The following is a 25,572-nucleotide window of genomic DNA, read 5'->3' as shown; positions in this document are numbered from 1 at the left end:
GAACCCAGCTCCTCTGTATCAGTGAAGAGAGTGGGGAGATGCCTTTGAAAGACGTTGATGCTCTCCACTGGTGCTGGAAGAGACACAGCAGGAAGGGACTAAGACATGCCAGCTGAGAGGCCAAACCAGACAACCTGGCCTTATGTGGTCCTGGTTCTTCTTTGCTACAGTGTAAAAAAGCTCCTCCTTCCAGCAGAGAAAGCCACTCTTCCCATGATTGTTCCCAGGCCAGCAGGTATTTCAGTTATCTCTAATGCCACTGCCTCCTTTTGGGGTGCTTTTTCTTGCCCTCTGCAAAGCTCTGAGGCAAGTTTGGGGTTGTCTGTGACTGCTGAGGTTGCACCAAGGTGGTCACACGTTGCAACTTGTGGCCTTCTGGCTTGTGTGCTGATCTTGTGACTGCGGTTGTCACTGGGCTGAGCTGAGCAAAGGAACTCTGTGATGCTGCCACCAAAAGCACAAGCCAGGGCAGTGTCCTCAAACACCGGCTCCTTCTCAGACCAAAAGGGCCTTTTATATCCCCCCATAACACACTTAGGGTTCTTCCACCAGGTGCCTTTTTGGAAGCAGTTACTCTTCACCATGGGTTTTCCTGGCTACTTCATGGTTAGTATGGAGAGGGAAAGGGCCCTGTAGAGATGCTGTCTATCCTGTTCAATTTGTGTTTATTTTCACCCTCTGTATAGGGTGAGTACTTTTGCCACAGGGCTTTCTCCTAATTTGATGACTCAGAAGTCAAAATCAACATGAAAACTGTCTGTCATCTACTACGCTATTTGTTTCTTTTCAAATTGGAAAAGCCTGACTGTTTTCTTAAATGCTGCGCATAATCAGGAATGGTACCTTTTCTTGTATAAATTATCCTTGTGTATTGGAATATAAACAGCCCATGGGAAAGAAATTCAGTGTAGATTTCATTTCTTCTGTTGTTCAAGGCAAAAATAGTGTACTTATCTGCTGAGAAATACTCTGCTTACACAGGGGAAACCGATCATCAATACCGACTTACCAGCATTTTAATGATAGCCTGTAGGGATCCCAGAAATTATAACATTCAATCGTCACAAGAAGATCATGGCAAAAAAGTGATGTAGACCAAGAGTCCCTGTGGTGAGTGCAGCTGGCGACACTTCAGTGTACCATTAAACTGCTTGATTCTGGTGATTCTAAAGGAAAATTTTAAGCACCCTTAGGAAGATATGGGGACTAGAAGTGCAGCAAGTTACTTCGTGCCCAGTCCAAAGTACCCTGGGCTGTGAGACCCAGGAGGTGGCTGCCTCCATCTCCTGGGACAGTCCTGAAGCTGCAGAACTCAGTGCAGGGCAGATGCTGTGAAGCGCTTGAGCCTGCTGACACACGCAAGATCAGACCAGGCGCTTTCTTCTCACCTGCATCACCAAGAAGACGTTTTTGTAGGGCTGTCACAATAAATTACATTGCTGCACGAAGCCTGCTGCTGTGGACGTTTCAATTCCTCAGCTTCTTCCTACAAGGCTGTCTTGCAGAAGGGAGGTTTATATGCCACTGCAGTTTACTTGGCCAATGCCCAAGAGGCAAGGCAGAAAATCAGACTGTCTGCTTCACACTTCTCCTTACTCAGGAAAGTTGATCATAATCTAATCTAGGTCTAAGGAACAGACAGACAAAGGAGAAAAGGTGATGTATAACCTATGGGGAGAGCAACTTTATTGAAGTCTAGTAAGGGATAACTGTGTTGCAGCTTTCCCTCGGTTGGGTTACTCAGGGGGGTCTTTTTTCTGTGTTAAATATGCAACATGCAAGCAGAGCAGGACAACATTGGCCTTGTTTCTGTAGAAAAGGAGGTGAGGGGACACAAAGGTACCAGCTGTGGCTGAGGATGCCTGCAAGTCTCCAGCTCCAGGTGCTGGGGAATAATCCTGGGAAAGTAACAGGAGATGCTCCTTTAGTCTGTAGCCACTGTCCAAGACAGGGTAACGAGCTAGATGTTCTCACCTCATTTGCTTGTGTCCCTGAATCTTCAATTACTCTATCAAGTTCAATCAAAGTCAGCAAATAGATTCACAAGTTATTAGGGGGCACAACCAGTCAGCAAGACCCAAGGCAACAAAACACACACAGTGTGTTTCCATAGGAAGCCAGGCTAAAATGAAACACCGGTGTTTGAAAAATTACTAATGAAATTACTTCCTTAGGGAAGTTTGCTGATTTCCTAAAGGGGAAAAAAAAAAGTTTTTATTGAATGGCATTCATCAGAGATTGTCTCCCACTGGTAATTCAGGAGATGAACCTGTGCGTTGTTCTGTGTAAAGTAAATTTTCCTTGAAATAATAAGTATGTTTATTTCTAAAAAAACAGTCCTCTGTTCCCCTGCCTACCCAGCACAGTAACGAATTGCACAAATTAATGTGAGCAAAATTTACCCATAAGCCCACAATCTTAGCCAGGAAATTCTAGTGCTCTTGAAACTTGCAATAAGAGAAAGTGGAATTACTGAAAGTATAAAAGCCAAAGCCCCTTTTGAGGTCCATGTATTCTTAGTTTATGCCACTACAGAGTGTGCTAGACAAATGTGTAGAGTCTGTAAAATCCTTTGGGAATCCCTGAAAAATGAAGTGGGGAAAAAATGATTAGCTCCTCACACAAGGGCATAATAAAACTACTGAACATTTCTATCTTAATTGTGCTTCATTCTAGACTATAACAGAAAGTTATCACAGCTGAATAAAATGCTAAACTCTCCTAACAGGAAAATGCCTTCTTTAATGTAATAGCAGGAATAAACCTCTCACTTCTGAAATATAGTTGACAGAAAAAAAAAAGGCTAATAACTCATAAAGGTTTTACGTACAATGAAAAAAAAAAGCCAAAGCCTGTAAAGTTGCTGTGCATGAAATATGATAATCTAAATCAGCAGTTTAATTTGCATTTCTGCAAATCAGAGCTAATATTCCCATTGCATACAGCCATAATAAAATGTAGTTGTTTCACTGACAATAGAAGAAAACATTGTTCATTTTCATTTGTTTTTATTTCATTTTCTCACTCATGAAATATTCCTTTTGCTACCTTGTGCATTTGTCCTCCTTAGTTGGAGAACAGCAAACCATACTTAACACAGTATCTGTTCAACAGAACTGAAAATACTAAACCTCTGAAAGTGAGGACCCCAGTCTCTACTTGTAGCCTTAACTCATGGGGAAATAAAATCATATGTTTACTGTAGAGTAATTATAGTGAACGACGAGAAAAGTTGCTGGGGGATTTCAAAACAGGAATACCGCAGACTGCACATGAGTTGGGATGGAGTTCAGTGCAGTGCTGGGATGAGTGGAGATAGAAGCCTTAGTGGAGCTGTCTACACATGAACTTCCATTAGGGTCTGGGAAGAGTGATGGCTTGATCTAGTTCCTAAATGCATCCCGCTTAGGGATATCCTGCCTGGGCCCCGGCCACCAGACCAGAAGGGTGTGAGTCTCGTGGATGTCCCGTCTCATACCTGCCAGCTCTGGACAAATGTCCTGGGTAATCGAGGGCACCTCCAACAGTTCTACAGGACTTTATGTATCTGAACAGTTCTTGCACTGGCTAGGTCTGTGCTGTGACATTGGGCTGGGTACCTACATCGTGTGTAGATGCCTGTATTGCTGACAGCCTCATTTAGTTATCTGCAGCCTGGATCCCAATGCCACCCCTGTGGTCTGTGCAGGCAGGAAAGGCAGGAGTTGGTTAAATTTGTGTTTCTTTTGCTTGCATGGCTGTTCAGGGACAGGGTGCTGGGCCCCCCCATGCAAGGGAGAAATAACCCTCCCCTCTGTGCCTAGGTACATATGTATATTTAGGTAATGCATTCAAATCTCTCTTTGGGAGATGAAATCTTGACTTATGTAGCCCCTCCAAGCCCCATAAAATAGGACTCACCCAACTGTCTCCTGGTCCCCATCACCTGCCCACAAGGTTTGGTCCCAGGCTGCAGATGAGAGGTTTGAAGTGGGAGCCTAGGCTTGTGGGATGCTTGTGGAAAAGGTGCTTCAGCGGCAGCCAGCCCTACAGCTTCTCACAGCCCTGTGTTTCCATGCACAGAGCGTTGCCTCATGGCTGGAGAAGTCATCAACTCAGGACCTAAGCCCGTTGTAAAGAAAACACCTTCTTCAACAATGCCTTTTCCCTCTAGGCCAGTTTCTATTTGAGCAAGAGCCCAAGGGGATTCCCTGGGGACCCTCTTCCTCTAGAGGTCTTCCTCTACAAAGAGGAGGTAATAACAGCTCTCCTGGCAGCTAATGCAGTATCGTCATGGCATAACAAACTCAACATTTGGGGCTCCCTTTGGGTCTGTTAAAGAGCTCTCTGTATCCTGGGCTTCAGGTGCCACAAGACACGATTTTAGATGTAGCTGCAGCAGATGAAAGCTGGGTTAGGAGCCAGCTCATCTCAGAGCTACAGTACCTCCAGCCTCTGGCAGATAGCTGACCAGGCAGACTCACCCGTGCAAACAATCCATTTTGGGTGAAACTCTAGGCCTGTCATTGCTTGTCCTGCTGAGGATCTGTTTCAGGGGTGTGGTGGCATATAGGCCCAATTTTAATTTTTAAATGTCCTGAGGGGTTTGTGAGATGTGACATTATTTGTTTAGGCTGCACAAGTATGTCAGGCCTCACCAGATGGCACTACGCTCACAGGCTGACTCTGGATAGCACAGGGGAGGACAAGGTGTCCAAGCAGGAGGTACAGAGGTGCTCTAGGCACACCAGCAAGTTCACAGTACCTGGCTGGAAAGCTGCAGCTCCTGGTGCACAACCGCAGCATGCTGTAAATGAGGCTCCGTTCAAAAGTGGGGGAAGATGTTGGAACTATGTCGCATTCCCTTGCGTGTGGGGTGGGCTCCAAGTGTCTCCAGCACAGCTCTTGGGGGAAGCACCATGTCCTGTGCATCGAGCACCAGACAGCAACCCCATTCACAAGGTGTCTCCTGTTTTCTTACTCTCTCATTGGGGCAGCACTTCCAGAAGTCCTCTTTGGCTGAAACAAGCGGTAAGGCTCACACAGGTTAGCACGTGAGGAGCAGTGGCTTAGTGCTTTCAGAGCAGGACCTGCCACAGAGCTTTGCTAATGGCCATGTCCCATGGGGTTAATGGGTATGGAGAGGCCTGGACAGAGGTCTCTGCACAGGGGACAGTCCTTGACCCTCTGTTGCATGCACCATCAGGAGATCACCTGTCCTGCACCACAGTGAGCAGTTCTCCAGCACACGGCCAGCTGGCTACAACTGTGCTGTAGCTGCCTGGCCATGAAGGTGTATTCAGCAAGGCCATGGTTGTAACCAGCCACGTCCAGATGCCCTCTGAGAAAATTAGGAAATCAGGGAAAGGCTGAGCAGGCTGGGATGGGACTAAGCAAATACCGTGCTGAGGAGTCACAACGATGCCAAAACACCAGTGCTCGTCTGATGTCAGATGGTTGAGCACTCCCCCCCCCTCCCTCACTGCCCCAGCCCTCCGCACGGTTCCCCTCTACAACAAGTATATTCACAGGCTTCATTCTCGCTCCCCCATTGTTGCAGCACTCCCCAAACTATCAAGCTGCAACAAGGTCTTTTACCATCTCACACCAACATACTCTTCATGCCAGTCCCTCTGCTGCCTTCTCCTAGTCTCCCTTCATCTAGGGCATACTCACTCTTTCTCTCCCTCCTCTCCCTTCCTCGGCTGCTCTCCCTTCCTTGGCTGCCCAACCCCTTAACAGAACCAGCCACAGCTGCACCTTATCCACATCAGCCAACCCACTGCCCCCTGAAGCCAGCCCACAGCTGTATATTATCAATGTTAATTAACCCAGCTTCATTCCTCTACACCCCATGGCACAAACTGAGCAGCTATCTCAAAAGTTGAAATTCTCCGGAAGAAGAAAGCAATTATTTAAAAATTCAGCAGAATCCTTAATTTGTATGGAGAAATAAAGGGTGTGGAGAAGGAGCAGAAGAGATGGGGACTTGAAGCAGAGGTGTTTGATGTGTTGCTGTTAACACTGTGCTGTTCTGCTCTGTATCTGCTTGTGGTTTGTTCTTTGTTTTGGTTTGAGAGTAAGTAGAAGACTGAAACAACTAAGGTGTGCGTATGTCTTGGTCCCTTCTTATTTACAAGCACAAAGGGGAAGAACAGCAAAGAACTTATTTGACGTACATGTTGGAGACGAAAAGTAACACAAAGCTGGTTTTAAGGGATACCAGGTTTGATACAGACTTTGAATAAGGTCCCAACAGGAGCCCAGCACAGAAAAATTATTTCAGTGTGTTTTTGCTCTGAGGTATAATAGAACCTGATTATTCAGTATTTTCTACCAGCCTTCAAAGAGAGTGTGCATATTGGGCCTGAAGTGTTGACTTGCAGTAAATTGTATGCTCCATGCCATTTCTTTGAACTACAGTTGGGGTCACAGGATCCTCAGATCTCTAAGACCGGGACTAAGCAAACAGTGAGAATTAGCTAAGAATAATTTAGGACTAGAGTTTCTATCACCTGTAGACAAATTAGCTAAGAAAGCGTGTCACAATAGGAGTCACAATGCCTCAGGGGTAGGAAAGGTGAGCCAAAGATGGAGTGTGACACTTCTGTTGGCTGTACTTAGCTCTATATAGTAGGGAGATGTGAGCATTAATTGAAAGAAAAAGTCCTTGTCCTTTTTGGGGTCTGCTCAGCTCAAACCCTGCCTGGGTGTAACAGGTACCCATCTGACCCCAGCCTAAAGCATAGAAAAATTATGGTTTGTTGTTTGGTTTTAAAAAAAAAACAAACACTTACCATTCTGTGTGTTCACCTTTGAGGTGTAACAGCAGAGCAACTGCTTTGGAAGATATTCAAAGGGACAGTCCTTTCTGGTTGGTCACTGTCTGCAGCCACAGGTCATTTCAGTGATCTTTTCCTTCAGTACACTGACTACCTCAGGTTACCTACAGCCTGACATTTAGTATTTATTTCCAGGAAAGTTTGCCCACGCTTCACCTGACCTTTTGGCCATTAATTTCTTCCACAGGAGTCATTGATTGCCAATGCTGTCCTTCTATGTGTGCCTGGTTCATTAAGCCATGCAAGATGCCACTTGTTGCCAGCTACAGAAGAGCCCAACACTGAGGTCATGGCAGTCCTGTGATGAGCAGGGCAAGACAGCGCTTATCATCTCTTCTTCCACATGTATTTTGCAGTCTGTTTGGAACACATCAGGGGCTTTACGCTAGTGGAGAAGAATGCAAAGAGCCTTTTCCTTTTAATTCACTAGGCAGTGGATCAGGCTCCAAGTTCTCCATCATCAGTGTGGCAAGTCTATTATTCAAGAACATCAGACCCAGATGAACTGTAATATATACTGAGCTTTTCCCTAATGCACATAAGGCTTTGCTGGTCAGTCTTGGATGGGGACATAGTAGCTGCAAAGGCACTTCTTATCTGATCTTTCTTTATGAGCTGTGAAATAGAGGTGACAACGCACCTTTTTCCCCTCTATTGAATGTCTTATTAGTCTGTTTGGGCTAAATTCTCCAGGGCGGTCACTGTCCTGTTTTGTACAAGCAAGATACAGCCTGAGCGCCAAGGCTGGTGGGATCCCTGTGGGTTACTGTCATGAATAATAACATTAAAAACAGGGTGAGCCTTTCTAATCAACACTGATGACTTAAATTTTTCAGTATTAGGAAAACAGAAATGTTGATATTTGCTAAAAATTGTAACAGATTTTGCTAAAACTTATAGCAACAGTAGAGAAAAAGAATTTCTTTTAAAAAAGGAAAAGACATTAGAAAAGACAGAGGTGTTGGAAATCTGTTTTTTTAGATGAATCTACAGGGTTCAGCTAGCTTAGCCTACTAAGACAAAGTCTAAGAGCATGTAATAAATCTCTAGAAATATACTAGGGAGAAAGAAAATAATTGCTTATAGAAAATAAAAATATTCATTTAGAACAAATGAATATAAATGGGCCATGAAATAGAAGCTGATTTATAACCATCAGAGCAGCAAGGATCAGAAACAGCTTCTCGCTGCCTATAGGAAATGTCTTTATTAGGCTGAGAGGACTATCATCAGATGCACAAGCTCTTCATCTCATCTGAAACAAACTTCAGACCATTGCTCTGAGTCTACATTCATTAAATTAACCAACTCAGGGTCTTGTTTGGGGGTTTTTGGTTGGTTGGTTGGTTTGTTTTGCTGGCATTGATGCGTTTGGGGAGGTTTGTTAAGGTGACCTCTCATTATTTCTGGAGATACATGGCTGTACAGTGTACACAGGATTGTGTGCAGTGGACAGAAGGCTGCCATGGAAAGGCCTCTTTGCATCATGGTACTGCTTTTGTAAGGTGGTGATGTGATGGAGCACCTGTGAGAAGGACACTGAACCTCAGAACTCCATAGGGTTGGGGTTTTTTGCTAAAGCTAAGTCATATGAAATGGGATTGTAACCAAAACTTGGCTTGATTCACCCCTGGAAGGTGCCTGAAGTTCCTTCCATAAAACATATGGCATATATGGCTTATACAGAGCTCTGCTTAAAGTCAGTTAAGATATTTTGAGATACTGTAACTCCTGCCATCTCATTTTCTCTCTGAAAATAATTCCCAAGTCCAAAGATACCTGAGCGCTTGCAGCAACAGCAGGTGGTCCCTCCTGTGCACAGCAACATTTCCAGAAGCGCAAAGGCTCCCTTGAATGATTTTGCTCCACGTGGGCAGAAATTAAAGCCTTTGGAAAGGTGAGGAAATCTGCCCAGACAGCTACAAACACTGGTCATAAAGTAATTGCTGCTGCTCTTTTAGTGGTAGATGAAGGACCACGAGGCAGAGTGGTCACCTGCCCACTTTGAAGACACTGCCCATTGATATGCAGTGGAAATAGCAGTGTCAACAGAAAGCAAAGCCTTTCCTCCCAGCATGGAGCCCTCTCTGGGACAGCAGCAAACAAGTGAAGACACACACACACACACACACACACACATGCCCGTGCACATACAAATTTAATTGTTGGCATCTAATGGGTGGTATCTAATGATCTAGGTAGGGCATGGGCTGAAGTCCCACCCCTACTGGACTCCTTGGCTGGGATTCAGGTCCAAATTGCAAGCATCAAGATGTTGTTGAGACATCCCAGCTCTCATCAAGGCCAATGGAGAGCTGCTCAGTACAGCCAGTGGGGTTTGTGGTGGGATTCAAGTCCCTGTGAGGCACCATGTGCCTTTGCCCAGCTGAATTGCTCTCCAGACACTGCTGCTGGCATGTAGACACCAGCACCTGGACACCTACATGCAGTCTGGACCTGAATCGCACTCCCCATCTCATGACTTTGGATGGATGTCATGTTAACATGCAGTAAAATGTCCCCTGTGGGCTCCTGTTTGTGAAGCATATGTGACCCTCAGAGTGGAGGCTTCCTCTCCGCACACATCACCCGCCTGCCAGTAACACTGGGGCCATAATCTGAACTGGGACCTGCACATGCTTCTGTGGGATGACCCAGGAGAGCAGGGAGGTGCCAGGACTGCATGGGGCTTTGGGCAAAGCTGTTGGGTGGCACTTTGTCTCCCAGCACCTCTTTGTTTCCCAAGTGTTGCTGCTATGGCAGCAGCTGCCTGTCAAGACCATACAAGATGATTCAGAGGCAAAAAGGGTCCTGGAAATCCTCCTCCAGACACAGAATCCATCCAAATGTCCAAGTCCCAAGAATGGCTCATGCTTTCCTCCCAAGAAAGGGCACTGAGAGCTTCCTGCTCCTTGTCCATCCTTGAAAGGAAAAGCATGGGGGCTTTTAATTGATGTGTCAGAGGGCAAAGTTTTATCCATCTAGTCCTTCCCGGGAAGGTTGCTACTGGTAGCAGCAACATTTAAAGCACTTTTGAGTGAAAACTTTCTCCACATTTTACCAGGAAATTTGTGTTGAAATGGCAAAGAACAAGGAGTTGAAAGCTGAAAGACCTTCCTTGTCCTCTTTGGCAACAGAATTTACTGTGTGATGAGGAAAGAGACTATTGAAGAAAATCCAAAGAGAAAGAAATATAACCTGCTGCTGCAACTCCAGGGATTAATGGCAAGAGCTGGAATGTAAAAAATTTATACCCAAAGTATTTCACCATGTCACTGCCATGTTTATTGTGCTGCTTGCTGCACTTGTATCAGCAAGACCTATTGTTTAGGAAAATAATGTTTTCTTTAAAGCTCAGGAAGTATTTGACTAAATAGTATTTTTTCCACCAGCAGTGTTTGCCATCTATAGTGTCAAACAGGGAGCTATAGCAGGAACATACAGTGCTTGAAAACATTCTGGAGAGAAGAAATAGCCCCTGAAGGAAGGGATGAAGCAAACTGAGAGAAGAAGGAAAAACCTTTCTGCAACCCAAGGTAACCCATTTGCAAAGAGGGAGATATCTCATCTAGGAAGAAGAATAACAAGAGGCTTGCCTGGACAGCAAGACTTTCTTAATGAACAGGATTGTATATATCTGAACTATTCCTATATAAAAAAAAAAAAATTCTGAACTTTAGACAAGAAACTTCAGAGCTATCCCACAAGAAAAAAGTATTTTGGTAGAAGCTGCTTCTAGGTGAAGTACCGTGGCCTGAAAGAGCCTTGAAACAGAAAAAGCTGGAACAGATTTCCAAGGGATGCTTCCTAGCAATCATGATGCTTTTTAACCTTGGTTTCTCCTACAGTCCTCCTGAAGCATCTCATTCTTTCTGCCTGTCCTCAGTTGCTAGCTGGATAGTTGTTTTTGTCATCGAACAAGCTGGATTGCTGAGATGAATTTGGGTCAAGGCCTCACAGAGAAACCACTGTGACTGAGTGAAGCACTCTACAACTAAACAGAAACTAAACAGCCTTCTCTAAATTTTAACACAATTTCAACAGAAAAATAAAGCATTCTTTCACATCCTGCAGTATCTGGGGATGAGTTGCACTAAATGCATTTATGGTGTATATAATTAAGACATTGCACACTTTCACAGAGAAGAAGCTCGAATGACCAAAATTTCAAAGACTAGGAACACAAATCCAGGTAAAAATGCCTACTATAAAGACAGAATCGATTTTCAAATCCACTAATGCACCACTTCTTCCCAATGAATTTAGTAGGAGCAACCCATTTAAAAGTCAGACTACTCTTCTAAAGCAAGTGTCCAGGTAGACTTAGGATCACAGATTTACTTTTAAAAATCATCTGGTCTTGGTTGTATCTGTGCTCAGCTTTAGTTCCATCACTTGTTTTTCTTCAAATGACACAAGATACAGTAGCACTTACATTGGGTGACAAATTTAGACATACAACTGCAGTGACATAACCTAAGCATGTGTCTAACATTTAGCATAAGTGTTGTTTGTGTCTTCCAGCCAGTTTTCCTAAACCAGGAGGGGAGCTAGTGAGGGTAATATAACCCATGGGTGGGTGTTCTTCAGCAACAACCAGCATGAAAATGAAGCAAAGCACCAGTTGTGGCTCATACTCTGCCAGGAGCCCAGTGACTTCTTCCAGCTCCACTCAGCATCACTTGACTTTTAGTCAATGGTTTCAAACTTTGTGAAATTATGTCACTGGAGGTAACCAATGGATCTGTCACCGGTGGGTGTCAGAGAACCAACTGTCATAAGGACTAAACTTCTGTTAAGTATTGCATGTTTCTGTTACAGAGTTTCAAAATTGATACGTTTTCCAGTGGCATAACCATAATTACTGGATGTCTTTGGGGCTTTATTTTTCTCATGATAAGAGATGGTAAGAGACTGAAGAATAACAAGAGTGATACCAAGTAAAGGCATAATTTTTTTCAATTTCATTTTACATCTCTCTATGAGACCTCAGTCTAGTAAGAAAACAGATCTAAACGAGCATCAGACTTGTTAGCCGTTAGTTCTGGACTCTTAAAAATGTCTGCAGAAACCCAATGAATATTATTTTGATGACAATTGAAAGAGTGTTTGCAGACTTGTGGAACAAAATTATATCATTTAGTCATTTTCTGTAAGATAATAATGATGTTCTAATTGAAAAAAGTACTCTGATATAATTATCCTACATCTTTATAAGCCTGCCTTAGGAGCACAGTAAAAAAACAGATGGGAATATTTTGACCGTACCATGTAAGAAAAGGCTCTCGAAGTTTTATTTGTATCACTTGATGCATGTTCAGGAGACAGACACCTCACAGAAGTAAAATGATTTCCTGATTTGGTCTGCTAACCTTTTTGGGGCAGAATCCAAAGGAGGCTTTATCTACATAAATCAGAGGCAGACTTTGAGGTGGGACTCACGCACACACACGGGTGCCCTGGGCCCTGGTGTGCACTGGGATCTCCCCCAGCTTCCACCTGCAGCTCCCAAAGGATGTAGGTCTCCTAGGCGTTATCTTCTGCTGGGCCACCTGCAGATGGGTTATATATTCCTGAGTGTTTACAATGGCACTGGCTGCTTCTGTTTAGGTACCTGGGTCACTTCCTCCATGTCAGAGTCAAATCTGTTTTCCTAAGGAGTTTTCCAGCTGAAGCCTGGAAGGGCAGGAGGGAAGATGAAACGATTCCTTGTTTCTCCCTGCCCTGGGTTGCTGCTCCTCATGTGTCATGTTTTCAAGAGCAAGTCTTGTGCAAAGAAACCAGTCTGAAATTGCTGTGCAAGGCAGTCTGCCCCCAGGACAGGCTCAGGCTCTGGATCCACAGGGCAGGACAGGACACGATCACCTGTGGTTTCTTTGTGGCTAGCTCTAGGAGATCCCATTCCTGCACACAGGTTTCTGGGACTGTCCTGTCCAACAGTCATCTCTGCACCTGCTACAGCAGCACACTAGCTCTGGCTCTTCAACTCCACTGCAACAGCAACACCAGCGTGTAAGCACCTATGTCCTCCTCCACGTGGCCCTCCGGCTGGTTTTGGGAAGATATCCTAAGGTATAGTCTGAAAGCTGCCTCATCCTCACGTTGCTAATGGTAACACCAGGCAGAGTGAAAGCCCCTCTGGCTGCCCACCACCTGCAGCAGTGCCAGCGCTGGGGCGAGCAGGGCTGTGTCAGAGCCCAGGCAGTGCAGTGGGACACTGGATACCTGCACAACCTACCTAGGCTACAGAAGACCTCACTTAAAATACTAGTAATATGTTCCAGGCTAATGATCATGGCAGAATTAGCTAATCAGAAGCAATAACACCTTCATTTCAAAGAAGAGACAGTGTATTTGCAGTTGTTAACGGGCTGGCAGCCACTGCTGGAGCTTACAGGGATGGCTGGAACTGAACTGCTGTTGCCCTAATTGCTTCCAGCTGCAATCCCAGGGAGCAGAAACTCAGCACATCCAATTTACTGACCTTTCTGCTGTGAATGAAGAGGAAATGCCAAGGCAGGAGCCCCACAGAAAGTGCAGGGAGAGCGAAGCCCATGTCAGGAACCTGTTTGGTGAAGGAGAAATGGCTGCTGCTTCAGCAGCTGCTCTGAAACTCAGGTAATAACAGGCTCCTGGAAATTAGTCTTTGGCACATTTACTCACCTAATTTTTCTAGCCTTCTAGGTACATGGTGTGGTACCATTAACCCCACAGATGAAACAGCCCACATGGGAGAGCACACAACACTTCTTTTTGGGATCCTTCTCACATTGAGCAGGGACAAACTGGTCAGCCCAGGAGCTCCATGAGGGTGTAGATGGCTGCCTTCCTCCTTTCCCACCTCCAATCTCCCAGGGAAGCCCCAGCTGTGGAAGGAAGGTTCAGGACTCAGGAAGCAGCATGAGAAGGAAACAGCAGAACTAAAATTCTCCTGTGATCACCCAAAGTCCCCCTGCAGGTCCTGCTGCAGCTTGCCATCCATGAGAGCTCATCCTGGTTGCCGTGAAGGAGTGATCCACTCTGGCCTGTTCAGCAGCTGCAGGGATGGGGAGAGGCAGGAGTTGGCCAGATGCCACTAGAAGGCTCCTTGGCCATATCCAAAATAGCGGCAGAGAGGACAGAGCCCTGCCAGAGCCTGGCCCAGCTTTTGGAGGAGCGAGGAAGCCTGGGATGAGGAGGGTCCGTGCCTCCAGCACAGCGAAGGTGTGATGGCAGTGTCACATGCTGGTGGGCACAGGGGCTTGAGGGGCAGTGTGTTTGCTGGGGCGCATGGGAGCTCTTGCAGCTTGGGCTGTCTGTCCATCCTGTCACCATGCCCTGGAGCTGTCACGCAGGCATGGGGCACTCCCCGCCTTCTCGTTCCTTGCGCAGAGCAGATGCACATTGCCATTAGCTGCACTGCATCCACAAAGGCCCCTGGGGCCTTTCCTGACTACAGCGAGGGATAGGCAGGCTCATAATATATTAATAATCAAGTGGTTTTATTTATAAGGCAACCTGTTCTCTGCTATAGAGCCAGAGGCACTGTGCAATAAGTAATAATAAATCTAATGGAACAGTGTAAATAAGTAACCAGCTTTAATCCTAGCTGCAGAATTATTAGGTAGGTTAGAACAGAAAATCAGATTTTTGTTTTCTCTTTGTTGTTCAAGTTTCACATGATTCTGGGAGCTGTACATTTTTGGGGGTGTCTGTGAAGATGCCGGAGACACAGCCAAGGGTCAGAGAGATGAGAGTTCCTCGAGCACCAGCGGGAAAAGGGCGGAGGTGTCTGTCCTTCAGATTGGGACCCGCTGATCGGGGCTGTGGGAAGCAGCGCAGTGCCAAAGGCTGGTCCTGGTGCAGCCCCACACCCCTCTCCAAACCAGCAGCAGCCAGAGTCACGGTGCGAAAGGACTTGGAGAAATCCCAGCCTTTGCTCTGCATGGCACAGGTTGACTTCCAGGTGCTGCTGCAGATCATGCTGGCTGAGTCTTGGGCAGGGCTTTCATGATAAACATCTTCACTTGTGGTATAACATCGTTTCAAGTCAGCTATGACACAGGTGTGGGTGATGCCACCACGGACACCCATGACTTCCCTCTCTGTTGGGCCCCAGGGCAAGAGGCAGAGGGTCGGGCTGTGTGTCTGCCCTGTCTGTCAGTGATGAGCAGCAGACCCGAGCTGCCATTGCCAGCTATGTCCTGCTCTCCCTACCACACCTCCTGCCTGAAGAAGCTCATCAAGAAGCTGTGGGCTGACAGAGCCCTTCAGTAGGAGGTTCAGAGTTTTCAGGAGGCAGTGAAGAGCTTTTAGGAGAAGATCAAGGGCTTTTAGGAAAAAACCCAGAGATCTCAAGATGGCCATCCAAGCCTTCTGGAAGAGGGAAAGCCCATCTGGGCGGAGGAAGGTGCCTTTTGACAGGAAGAAAAGGCTATTCAGGAGGAAGCCCAAGTCTTCTGGAGGTGTATCGTGACTTCTGAAGGACTATAATGCTTTCTGAAAGAAGGATAAGGATTTCTGGAAAGAAGATCAGCTCCTCTGGGGCAAAGACAGGGTCCTTTTGAACAAGGACAGAGTCCTATGGGAAGAAGGAGAAGTTCTGTGGGCAAACAAAACAGCTCTCCTGGAAAAGGGGAGAGCTCTCTGGGAAGATGAGGCCCTTCAGGAAGATGAAAAAAACCTCAAGGAGTATGAAATGTTGATTTGGAAGAAGGCCTTTGGTCCTGAGGGAGAGGATATCTTCAGAGATGCCACTGTCCACATGGGAAAAGCATAAATTGTTCTGCTAGGCTCAGTCAAAAACATGTGGAAAGCCATGTACACTGATGCTGATACTTCATCTAAGCAGTACTGTGTTTCAGCCAGGTCTCTGAAATAACATCTCCAGTTCTTGGAAAAAAATAAGAGTTGTCATTTTTTAATGCGATTTTCTTTAAAGCCATTGTACTTATGCTTTCAGGACATGATTTATCCTTTTGAGGTCCTATAGCCTGAAGAATTGGGCAAACCTCTGGTTTCCTGGTCTGTCACCAGGAGGCATGCAGGTGAGTAAAGCCATGAGAAGGTGAGGGCTTAATGGCTGAGACCATTTTCTGGAGCTCAGAACAGCTCGCCTAACTCCGTGCAGTTTATATCAACTAAGTCAGTGCCAAAATAAGGCACTGATAAATTATAAGCTTCAGATCCCCCACATTTTAAGAGTGACAGTTAACACTCCTGAGTCTTACTGAGGCAACTTGTGCTGTTCCACCAGGTTTGGGTTTTGACTTCCCATTTAATTTCCTGCGGCTCTTGGGAGTGTGATGGGAATGTTTACTTGCTTGGGTGAGCCCCCTGTATCCACTGCCTGGCTGAGAGCAGCTTTGGAATCAGCCTTGCTGACAGGAGCAGAGGGCAGGGAGAGAAGTGGGAGCATTTACAGGAGTCAGCAGCATGTGGGAAAAGATGCAAGCTCAAGGGAAAGTTGGAAGCAAGCCTCTCAGCAAGGGGGAAATAAATTTAGCACTGTGTATATACATGTGCGTGTAAGAGCCCGAGAGGGTGCACAGAGGGACTAGAATTATTATTCACCTGCTGAGCTCCTCTTGCCAGCGGAGGTACAGGAGCCTCTAGGTGAAAATCCTCAGTAACTGCAGTGCAGCATGTGGTCAACATTTAGCAATATTTTATGTGAGGTGAGTACAGAGGCAGTGCCTTCTGCTGAGTTTGCAGGTTTTCCTTCCTCTTGAGGAACTGAACTTAGATGCTTCACATTTTCAAAGGCTGATGTAAAGGGTGGCCTAGAGGCAAATCTTCGTTTGACCCGCTGTACATCCGGGAGCCGGGGGGACAAGAGCAACAGTGAAAAGTACTCATCTGAGTCGAACCAGGCATTGAATTTTTCTCTGGTATGGTAGCGTTAGTAACTCATTCTTCTTTGATAGGGGATTGAACATCGAAAAGACTCAAGGACACAATGTAAGAAGCCTTTACAACTGCTGTTGAAGAATCTGATGACTTTCTGCAACTGTCAGGCATATTTAGGCTGTCAGTCAAGCCTATCACTAAAGTTCAGTCCTTTGTGATCTGCTGTAGGATAAAGCTGCCTGTCCTGTTTAATTTTGCTCAAGACAAATTATGCACTATGTCTTTCCTGAAAAATCTATGAATATTTATTGCTTAATGAATAACCAGCCCAGAAGAAAAGCCAGCTGATTCAGCCAGGGTAGGAACGTTTTGCAACCTTTGTTATTATTGTTCTATTATTACCATGTAAGCCAGAGATGAAAACGATCTATTAGACCATTCAGTGTCACTTCCTGCAAATTCAGGACTCTTACGCATTAGAGCTTTATCATTAGATGCTATAGAAAGAACCTTTGAGAAAATGACAATACGCAAGAAGCACTTGTCACTTAATATATTTTAATGACAAAAAGCCAAGAATTTATCTCAGTTATTCAAATCCGTGTGTCAAATGAATATCCATTTAAACTAAAATTAGGTATGCTTTCTCTTGCAAATAACTTGAAGCACATGAAATGCTCTTAGGAGAGTCACTAGTCACTTCTTTCACAGGAGAGCAGAACAGCGTTTCTCTGGTGAGGGTGCTGTCAGTACAATCCAACAGTGGCGAAATTTAAGGCATTTCACAATGCAGCACAGAGGAGCCAGAAGTTTAGCCAGAGAAAATCAGGTACCAATATGGTTTGAGACTGCTGCTAGCTCCCCTGAAAATACATCATCCTCCTGGTAGCTTCAGAGTGGCCCTTGCTTGGGTGGCATTGCTGGAGGAAGGCCACCTGCAAAATGCTTACTGGGGCTGGGTATTTGAAGTGGGAAGTTAAGAGGGCATCTGCTCTGCATCCAGCAGTTCTGGGCTGAGGATGAATTTCAGTCACAAAACCAGTTTCTGCTAACTCTCTATAATGGTAAAGTAACAAGGGGAACAAATAGATCTACTGATCTGGCATAGGTAGGGAGCAGGAAAGTCTGAAGACGTGTCTGAAGAACTGAAGATGTTTGATGCATGGACTCACTTAAAGTAGAGTGGAAGGACCTAAAGAAGCTGCCAAGCCCACCTGTGCCTCAAAAGCAGCCATACCTGTTATGCTCTGTGTAAACACTTCTCCAAGGTATTTTGCTTAATTCCCAGCAGCAGTGTTGCACAACCATCACTGTGTCTCTAGGGCTTTACTTACACATAATGTTTTTGAGATGTCTGAGGTGAATCTCCTTAATTGCAGTTTTGATTTCTTACCTGTAGGTCTATCCGTGGTGGGCATGGGGAACAACCATTCCATTTGCCTTGTGTTTATCTGGCTGAAGCCTGTACTGTCTTCTCTAACCAAGTCTCCCTAGACTAACCCACCCCAACTTCTTCTGGCCTTTTTCACTGACTAAGTGCTTTACCTATCTGGAAGGCTTCTGTCCTCCCTTCTGGCCCTCCCCTCAAGAGACTGAAACGTCAAAATAATTTGCAGCATCCAGATACAATAATCGCTGAAGATGCCCAAAGTCAAGGTTGCAGAGCTTGTTTTGCAGAAAAGATTCAGCCAGGAGTGATGCAGCTGAGCCCTTCAGACACTGAACGTCAGTGTCAAGATGCACTGGTGCCGGTGGGTCCTTCTGCAGAATGATGCTACCGCAAAGAGCCCTGTCCTGCGTCCTGGGGTGTCTCAGCCTCGTGTGAATGAAGAGCAAACCAAACCTGGGACTCAGCAGCACAGGGTCAGGCAGAACAGGCACTGATGTAACTTTAGACCATGATCGAACTTCCTGTGGTTGCTGTTCACATAAAGAGGCATTAAAGATAAAGGCAGAACAATTACCGTAATTTCAGAGTAAATACAGGGATAAAACCCAAACACATGGAAACATGGTGAATCCAAACAAGCATTATATGTTGGCAGTGCAATTAATTTAAAGTCAATGAGCAGTGTGCACTCAGGAAAGTTTTGAAGGCTTAGCAAGTCCTGCACAGAGCGATCTGACAAAAGGATGCAGAAATTTGGCAGACTGGCTGTGCTGCATGCCCAGAGCTCATTTCCTTTCTGGTGCAGGCGACGCACTTCTTACTCTCCTTCCCTGGACAAAAATATAAAATACTATGGAAAACATTACAGAAAATCTATGTCGAGGCAGAAGGGTCCAACTTTATCCACATGAAAGGCAGCCCTGGCCTCAGTCAGAAGCCAGTGAAGATGCCGATGAATCTGATATTCATATTTCTAGGTCTTCTTTCAAAGTTTTTGCTCAAGCAATTCACAGCAGGCTATTTTCTGCTCAAGGCCACAACAAAGGTGGAAATTACGGACTACAGCTTTGTACCTCTAAAACCACAGAACATCCCAAAGCCCAGAGTGTCTTACAGAGGGATTGATGACAGAGCAATAAAGAAATTGAGTCAGTAGTGCCAAATCAGCATAAATACTTAAATGGGAGAACGAAATAGCTCCTGAGCTCACCTGCATGTTTTAAAATGCAGCATTCCTGACACAGCTGTGGAGCTAACTCGTGTGATGTGAGAAGGAGAACATGGAAAATGGTGAAGAGTCATTTAAGTCAACTGACATACCTACCTGTGTCACAAACCGTAATGGCAAGTGACAGAAGATAATTGAATTTATTCAGTATATGTATGTGTGTATGTATATGTATGTGTGTGTGTGTGTATATAGCTATAATTTCCAACTCTGTCTGTCAGTCATTGCATAGGAGGAATATAAAAAAATCTGGGAGGTGGGCCTGTGACTCATGGGAAATTGGAGCTATGGAGAGCATCCAGACACAAATATAAATCCTGCTGCTGTTCTGCCAGGAAATCTGGCTGAATTGTTGAAAAGTCAGTGCAGAGGGTGCTGTGGAAATTGAAGGAGGAGATAGAATACTGTGGCTGAAAATATCAGATGGGTAAAAAATAACCACACTTTCATCCTTCAGAAATTAACATCTAATGTGGCTTAAAGAAGAGAGGAACCGTGAAGAAACTGTATTTTCAAAACAAATCTGTAATGCTGAAAATCTTTCTCCCTTTCTCTCTCTGTCTCTGCCCTCTTTTATTTTTTATTTTTTAATCTTCTTTTATTTATTGGTTGAACTAGGAGCATGATCTGCAGAGAGGGAGGGAATTCCAGATTCTTGGCACCTAGGGATTCTTGGGAAGCTTTTTGTCCTGACCACCAATTCACTCAGTCTATGCGGTCCCTCAGAGTACCTGAAATGTTCCAAAGTCCCATATAAATCTGTATTTAGAATTAAAACTGGGATTCTGTTATCGCTGGTTCACAGGCAACATGAGAAGTGGCCAAGGGGACCCCTCAAAGGTGGTGGTGAATTTGAGCACAAGTATATATGCTTGATGATGTGGGCTTTTAGCAAAATAAAAGACAATTCAGATTTGTACCTGTGATCTTCAGACACCATGGTGGCAGCCCTGGATTTTTTAAGATAAACACAGCTTGTATCTCAGGTCTTCAGGTTTGCAGTACATGGCACAGAAGCACCAAACCAGAAACCAGCTTCCCTTGGCTGCAAATTGTCCTCTTTGTATTTGTGATTTTTGTGTGCGCCCTGCTGTGTGTGTTTATACTTACAGACATATACCAAGAGAGAAAAAGTGGCTGGGAGCCAGTCAGTGTGTGCAGCACAGGTAAAACACCGTGCCCTTGCCCTAGTCATCCCCCTGCACTGCCTCTGCTATTAGAAGTGTTGCTTTAATTACTAACAGCAGGAGCTGTGCAGCTACTAACTTACCAAATCTCAGCGTCAGCGCTGTGGGAGCAGGTGACCTCAGTGCGGGGCTCTGACAACATACTTTTCATGCCATCACCTTCATTAGCATCCTGTGCCTTGCCATGCTGCCCAAGAACAGTATGTAAAAATTCATTAAAGATTGTATTTCTTTGGTGCGAATGGAAACACGACTGTCCACCCTCCACATTTTTACTGTGAGTTACAGCGTCATGATTCTGTTGTCCCGCGGCGCAGCTTTCTGAGCTTTCTGGCACGGGAGCTTTTCAAGCAGTATTACTGTTGTTATTACTCTTCTTCATGTGAATGCCACATTTCCAGAGCTCTGCCTAGCTAGCTTAAGAAGACTGAAACAGAAATTGGATTGAAAAGCTGTTATTTGGCTGCTCACCCTGCCAGTCAATTCCCAATTCACGTACAGGTTTTCTTCCACTTTCTTCAGGATCACCCTGCGCATCTGTGGCTTGACCACCACGCTGCAGGCGGGAGGGAAGTGTGAACCAAAGTGAATTCTCACTGGAATCACAGCGAGTGCCTCTTTTGTGAACATGCATTCTCCCTGCTGACTCACACAAAAAAAGCAGCTCTCCCTGCAGACTCCATCGTGATTCCAAGCTGCAGCCCAAACACATGCAGCCCCACTGAAGAGAAAGCTGTACATCCTCTGGTTGCTTCATACCTGTCATATACACACTTCATTTTTCAAGTGACCTACATTGACTTTACATCGTACCAAGACACATGACATTTTCTTCTTTTCAGTGGCACTCAGATTTGCATCTATGCAATCAGCAGCGGTGTTTAATTTAAAAAGCCAGCCCAAGCAGCAGCCTGATAGAAAGCCATTAATACTGTGAAATAATTGAGAGATGAAGAAACGATTGTGTGACCTGACCTTTCCCACTGATCAGCTGGGGAGTGGTGCTTCCCTGAGAGCAGATGCAATCAAGAGCTGATAGAGGTGGAACTGATTAACAGGGCAGATATTATTTGAAGCACCCATCTTTCCCAAGGATGGGGAGAGGGGATTTGTGTAAACTGATCTTCTTCCTAATGAAGGCATAAATAACAAAGCCTGCAAGGATCCCTCTGCAGGGAGCCATCAGCCCTGCACCAGCCTGCTGAAAAGCAGCAGCAGGGTACTTTGCACTCATGGTACTTATATGGTATATGGTACATCCAGTTCAGAGGTCCCCACACCTTACTGGCCCCACAGAACATACAAGGAATTTACTACCCACCTTATGTGTTGTCTACCAAGTGACCTTAATTGTAATTTCAAGACCTCAGCCCTTGCACAGAATCTGCCCCCAGCTCTATACTAGCTGGAAATGTCCTACATTTGCCTATGCTAAGTATAGTCAACTCAGGATCATAAGTCTCTACACAACCACCAGCTTCCAATCCCATAATTAATTAAACCTTACCATCCCTGTATGAAGCCCAGCCTTAGCTGCAATCCCTGTCACCATGCAAGGGAAGTCAGCATCTCTGACAAGCCCTGGTGCACTCATCGGGGGATGTGGAGGACCCCATCCACGGGTAGCACACACTGCCACTGGCACGGATCTCACATGGGCAGACACCAGTTGAGCCAGACTTGTCCCCAGGAGTCACAGCATGGTCATGGCTCCATATAAATAGATGGGATGGACTGACCCCAGATTTTAATGCCAGAAATGAGCCTTTATGATCACCTGCTATTTTTAGCATCTGACTCAAGAATCTCACAGAACAGCATTTATAGCCTACTCCAAACAGAAGCTACCTTGTAGAGGGGCAAACACATTTGGCTGCTGGACTGCAGGCAAGGGGGTAACTACAATACCTCTGCATGCATATGCCCACGGGCTGCTCTCTGCATTGCCCCTCTAAAAAATATTTGTGATTCACTTCCCATCACAAGACCCTTCTACTAATGAACATCTGACATCTTCCAGTGGGTTTATCGTACAACTCTTCTGTGTGGTCAGGACACCTACTATGCTATACATACACATTATTGTGTTAGTGTAACAGGCTGGAAATGCAGGGACAGGGTCTGTGCTACCAGCACACATGGCCTATGTGCATCCTAATGCCATACTAGAAGCCCAGGGCACACCAGCATCCTTGCCCAGTGCCCTGGTCTACATGGAAAGGAAACTGAGGCAGACACTAGAGATACAGATGGGTCTGGGTGTCAGGGGTAGGACTGCAATCACACTATAAACCTTAGGTCCAGACTAAGGTCCAGAGCTTTAAATGTTGATATTCAGGCATCAAATGTGATTAATGTCACTGCATGAAAGCCCTGCACACCTCCAGGGGTGGCCTATCTGACAGCAGAAAGATGGCTTTCAGAGGGCTGACCCTGGGTTTTTTGAGGCATTTCACAGTGCACGGATCACAGCTACCTTCTCTGCTCCTCCGGTGCAGTCACGGTGGAGGCCCCAGAAACAGCAATAAGAACCAGACAGTGCTGTACAAAACTCCTAAATGCAACATTGATTTCCAGGCTCATGTTCGACCAGGCGGTAAGATAACCCCTGCCTTCAGACACATACATACCATTTAACCACACACTTAACACCTCTGCAGCTTGTTCACACATTTCGTGCTCACTCACCGCCAGCATGACAACTGTAACAAAAGGAATTCTATTTTTAACCCAATTACTGTTGATAGCACACCACAGACATTATGGGAAACCTGTGGGCTATGTTTCCTGAAGAACAGCTCAGTCACCAGACAACAAGCCATGCTCCCAGGGCCAGGTGATGCCACCGTCACCCCTCCAAGACCCACCTTGCTGGTGGGAGCCACCGCCTTCACCTTCCTGCACCCCCTGCCGCACTTTGTCTCCTGGCTCTGCCCCATCTCTTCCCCTCGCTGGAGCAGCCCAGCCCAGCTCAGCCCCAACTCTTCCTCCTTCACATGGGATTTCTTGATGGCTGGCAGCCCACCTAGAGGCAAGCAGGAGGTTATCATATAACCTATAGCTAGACACTTTGGGAAATAGAGAAAAAAACAAAACCAAAATAAAGCTGGCAGATGTGCTGGCTGGAAAGAGAGGACACAGCCAGGAAAACCCAAACGGGTGGCAGCTACCGCCAGCAAAACCCTCCTCATGATGTGCCTATTTCCCACTGAACAGCAAACAACAGTGATAAATATATGTAATGTTTCGTTGCTAAAATGATTTGTGCTTTAGATAAGGATGCTGGACTCCTCACTGTAATGTAGGTATGTGAATTAGCGGTTCACAAACTCAAGCACAGAGACAATAACTGATGTGGCACACATTGTCACTGCTGCGTATTTTTAGACTCTTGTAGGCGTTTGTAGTCATTCCAAAGTGCCTTGATGATTTTTCATGCATTTTTCCAGCAGGAATGAAGATGGCTTCTTGGACTGGAGTATAATTACCAGTGTGCAAAAAAATGACCAAGTGACTGTGTTTTCCCCTGAGGGCAAAACAGATTTGGGGGGGCCAAGAGCAATTCTGAGGCTGCACGGCCATTTCTTCTGCTTTCTCTCTGAAGGTCTTTGTGATGTCAGCCAGAAACATTTTTCATTACTCTACCCATTTTACCATGCTCTCAAGTAGAGATCTACTCCTCACAGGTTGCAGAAAGATTTCACTTACGGAATTTGAGGCATGGGCTTTCTCCCTTGCACTCCCTGAAGGTGTGCAACACAAATTAAACCCAGATGCTTTAATTTCATTATAAAGGAAAACCTCTGAAAAATTGATTTGAGTGGGTAGCAGGCTCACAGTTCCTACAAGATCAGTGCCAAGTGGTTCAGGAAATAATGTCGTTTCTCCCCAGGACTCTGGCAGGGCTGAGCCAAGCCCTGCAGTGAGCTGGGACTGAGGAGCAGTGGGAGAGCTGGAGGACAGCACTCGGCTCCTTACAGTTCCACCCATTGCAAGGATGCTCACATCCAACAGCTTTCTTGGGGCTGGGGACAGGATTCTAAGATGATGCTCAGACTGTCATTCATCTCTGATTAAATCAGGGTTTGTTGGGAGAGAGAGGCAGCGAGAGCAAGGAATGACTCCATTATACGTGAGGCTTTTGCCATCATGGAGAAGCTTTTCAGCAGCTTCCACCAAAAATCCTCATCTCCAGATTAAACAGTAAGTGCCTCAATGTAATGATTACATGTTGATGTTTTTTTAATATCTATAACTATATTTGCCTGTATGTGCACACGTGTGCAAATGTGTATCTGCAAACAGGCATCTCTGTATAATAACACCCACAATCAGACTCAGATCTGCCTGAGGCCACATATACTTTAAAAAGTGCTTTTTGCTCAGAGGTTTACTCTAAGGGCTCTACAAGCTGGATGAAATTTCTAGTGCCTCCTCCTGCAGTGCTTGGATGCTTTTCATGGCCTGCTTTTGGGCTCCTCTGATAGGAGGATTCATGACATACAGAGGGGAAAAAACAAAGTTTATTAATAGAGTCATCCAGTTCTTAAAACCACCATGCATGCCTGGGTGTGCACGCACGTTGCAGGACCCAACCTTGCCTTCAAACTGTCCATATTTATTTTTGGCTAGTGCATAGTGAGCCCTGGGCTTCAGGAAGTGCTGTTGGAACACAGTACAGCAACATTTCAGGTCTCTGAAATCGCCTGTACAGAGCAACTCGCACCACCAAGGCGGAAATGTGGTTGTGCATAAGGTTACAAGCACTGAGTTTTCACTGCATTACAACTCGATGGGTCCAAAAGGCATGGTGGGATCATTCAACTTGAACCTACGCCCCCCAGCCTGGTGGTCCATCTCATCCTTGGCTGTCTTGGGAGAGAGGGCTGCCAGCAGTATGGCTCTGCTCACTTCTTTCAAGGAGGCTTTACTGATATAAGGGAATTGTGCCCTGTGATGCTTGGAAAGGGCTTCGACTATTATCTTGAGAATAATACATTATCCCTGTTGGAGCAGTTCCAGTAGACGTTGCTGGTTTTCCATTTGAAAGTCATAATAATAACTCACATGCATTTATAATCAGTTTGCTGTGATTTAGTGACAAGGAATGCAAAAGGC

The 25,572-nt window shown here is 45.5% G+C and overlaps 1 protein-coding gene across 1 annotated transcript; it reads left to right on the top strand.

Annotated features, from left to right (window-relative positions):
• Positions 1-14,999: 14,999 nt before the first annotated feature.
• On the top strand, positions 15,000-15,579 carry CCDC70 (coiled-coil domain containing 70). Its single transcript, XM_037376573.1, is given in 2 exon segments — positions 15,000-15,281; positions 15,283-15,579. Coding segments are annotated over 2 exon segments (579 nt in total).
• The last annotated feature ends 9,993 nt before the right edge of the window (positions 15,580-25,572 follow it).

Source organism: Falco rusticolus, chromosome 2 (genome assembly GCF_015220075.1).
Source record: "Falco rusticolus isolate bFalRus1 chromosome 2, bFalRus1.pri, whole genome shotgun sequence".
Taxonomy (NCBI): domain Eukaryota; kingdom Metazoa; phylum Chordata; class Aves; order Falconiformes; family Falconidae; genus Falco; species Falco rusticolus.
This window is presented reverse-complemented; position numbering and strand designations above follow the sequence as displayed.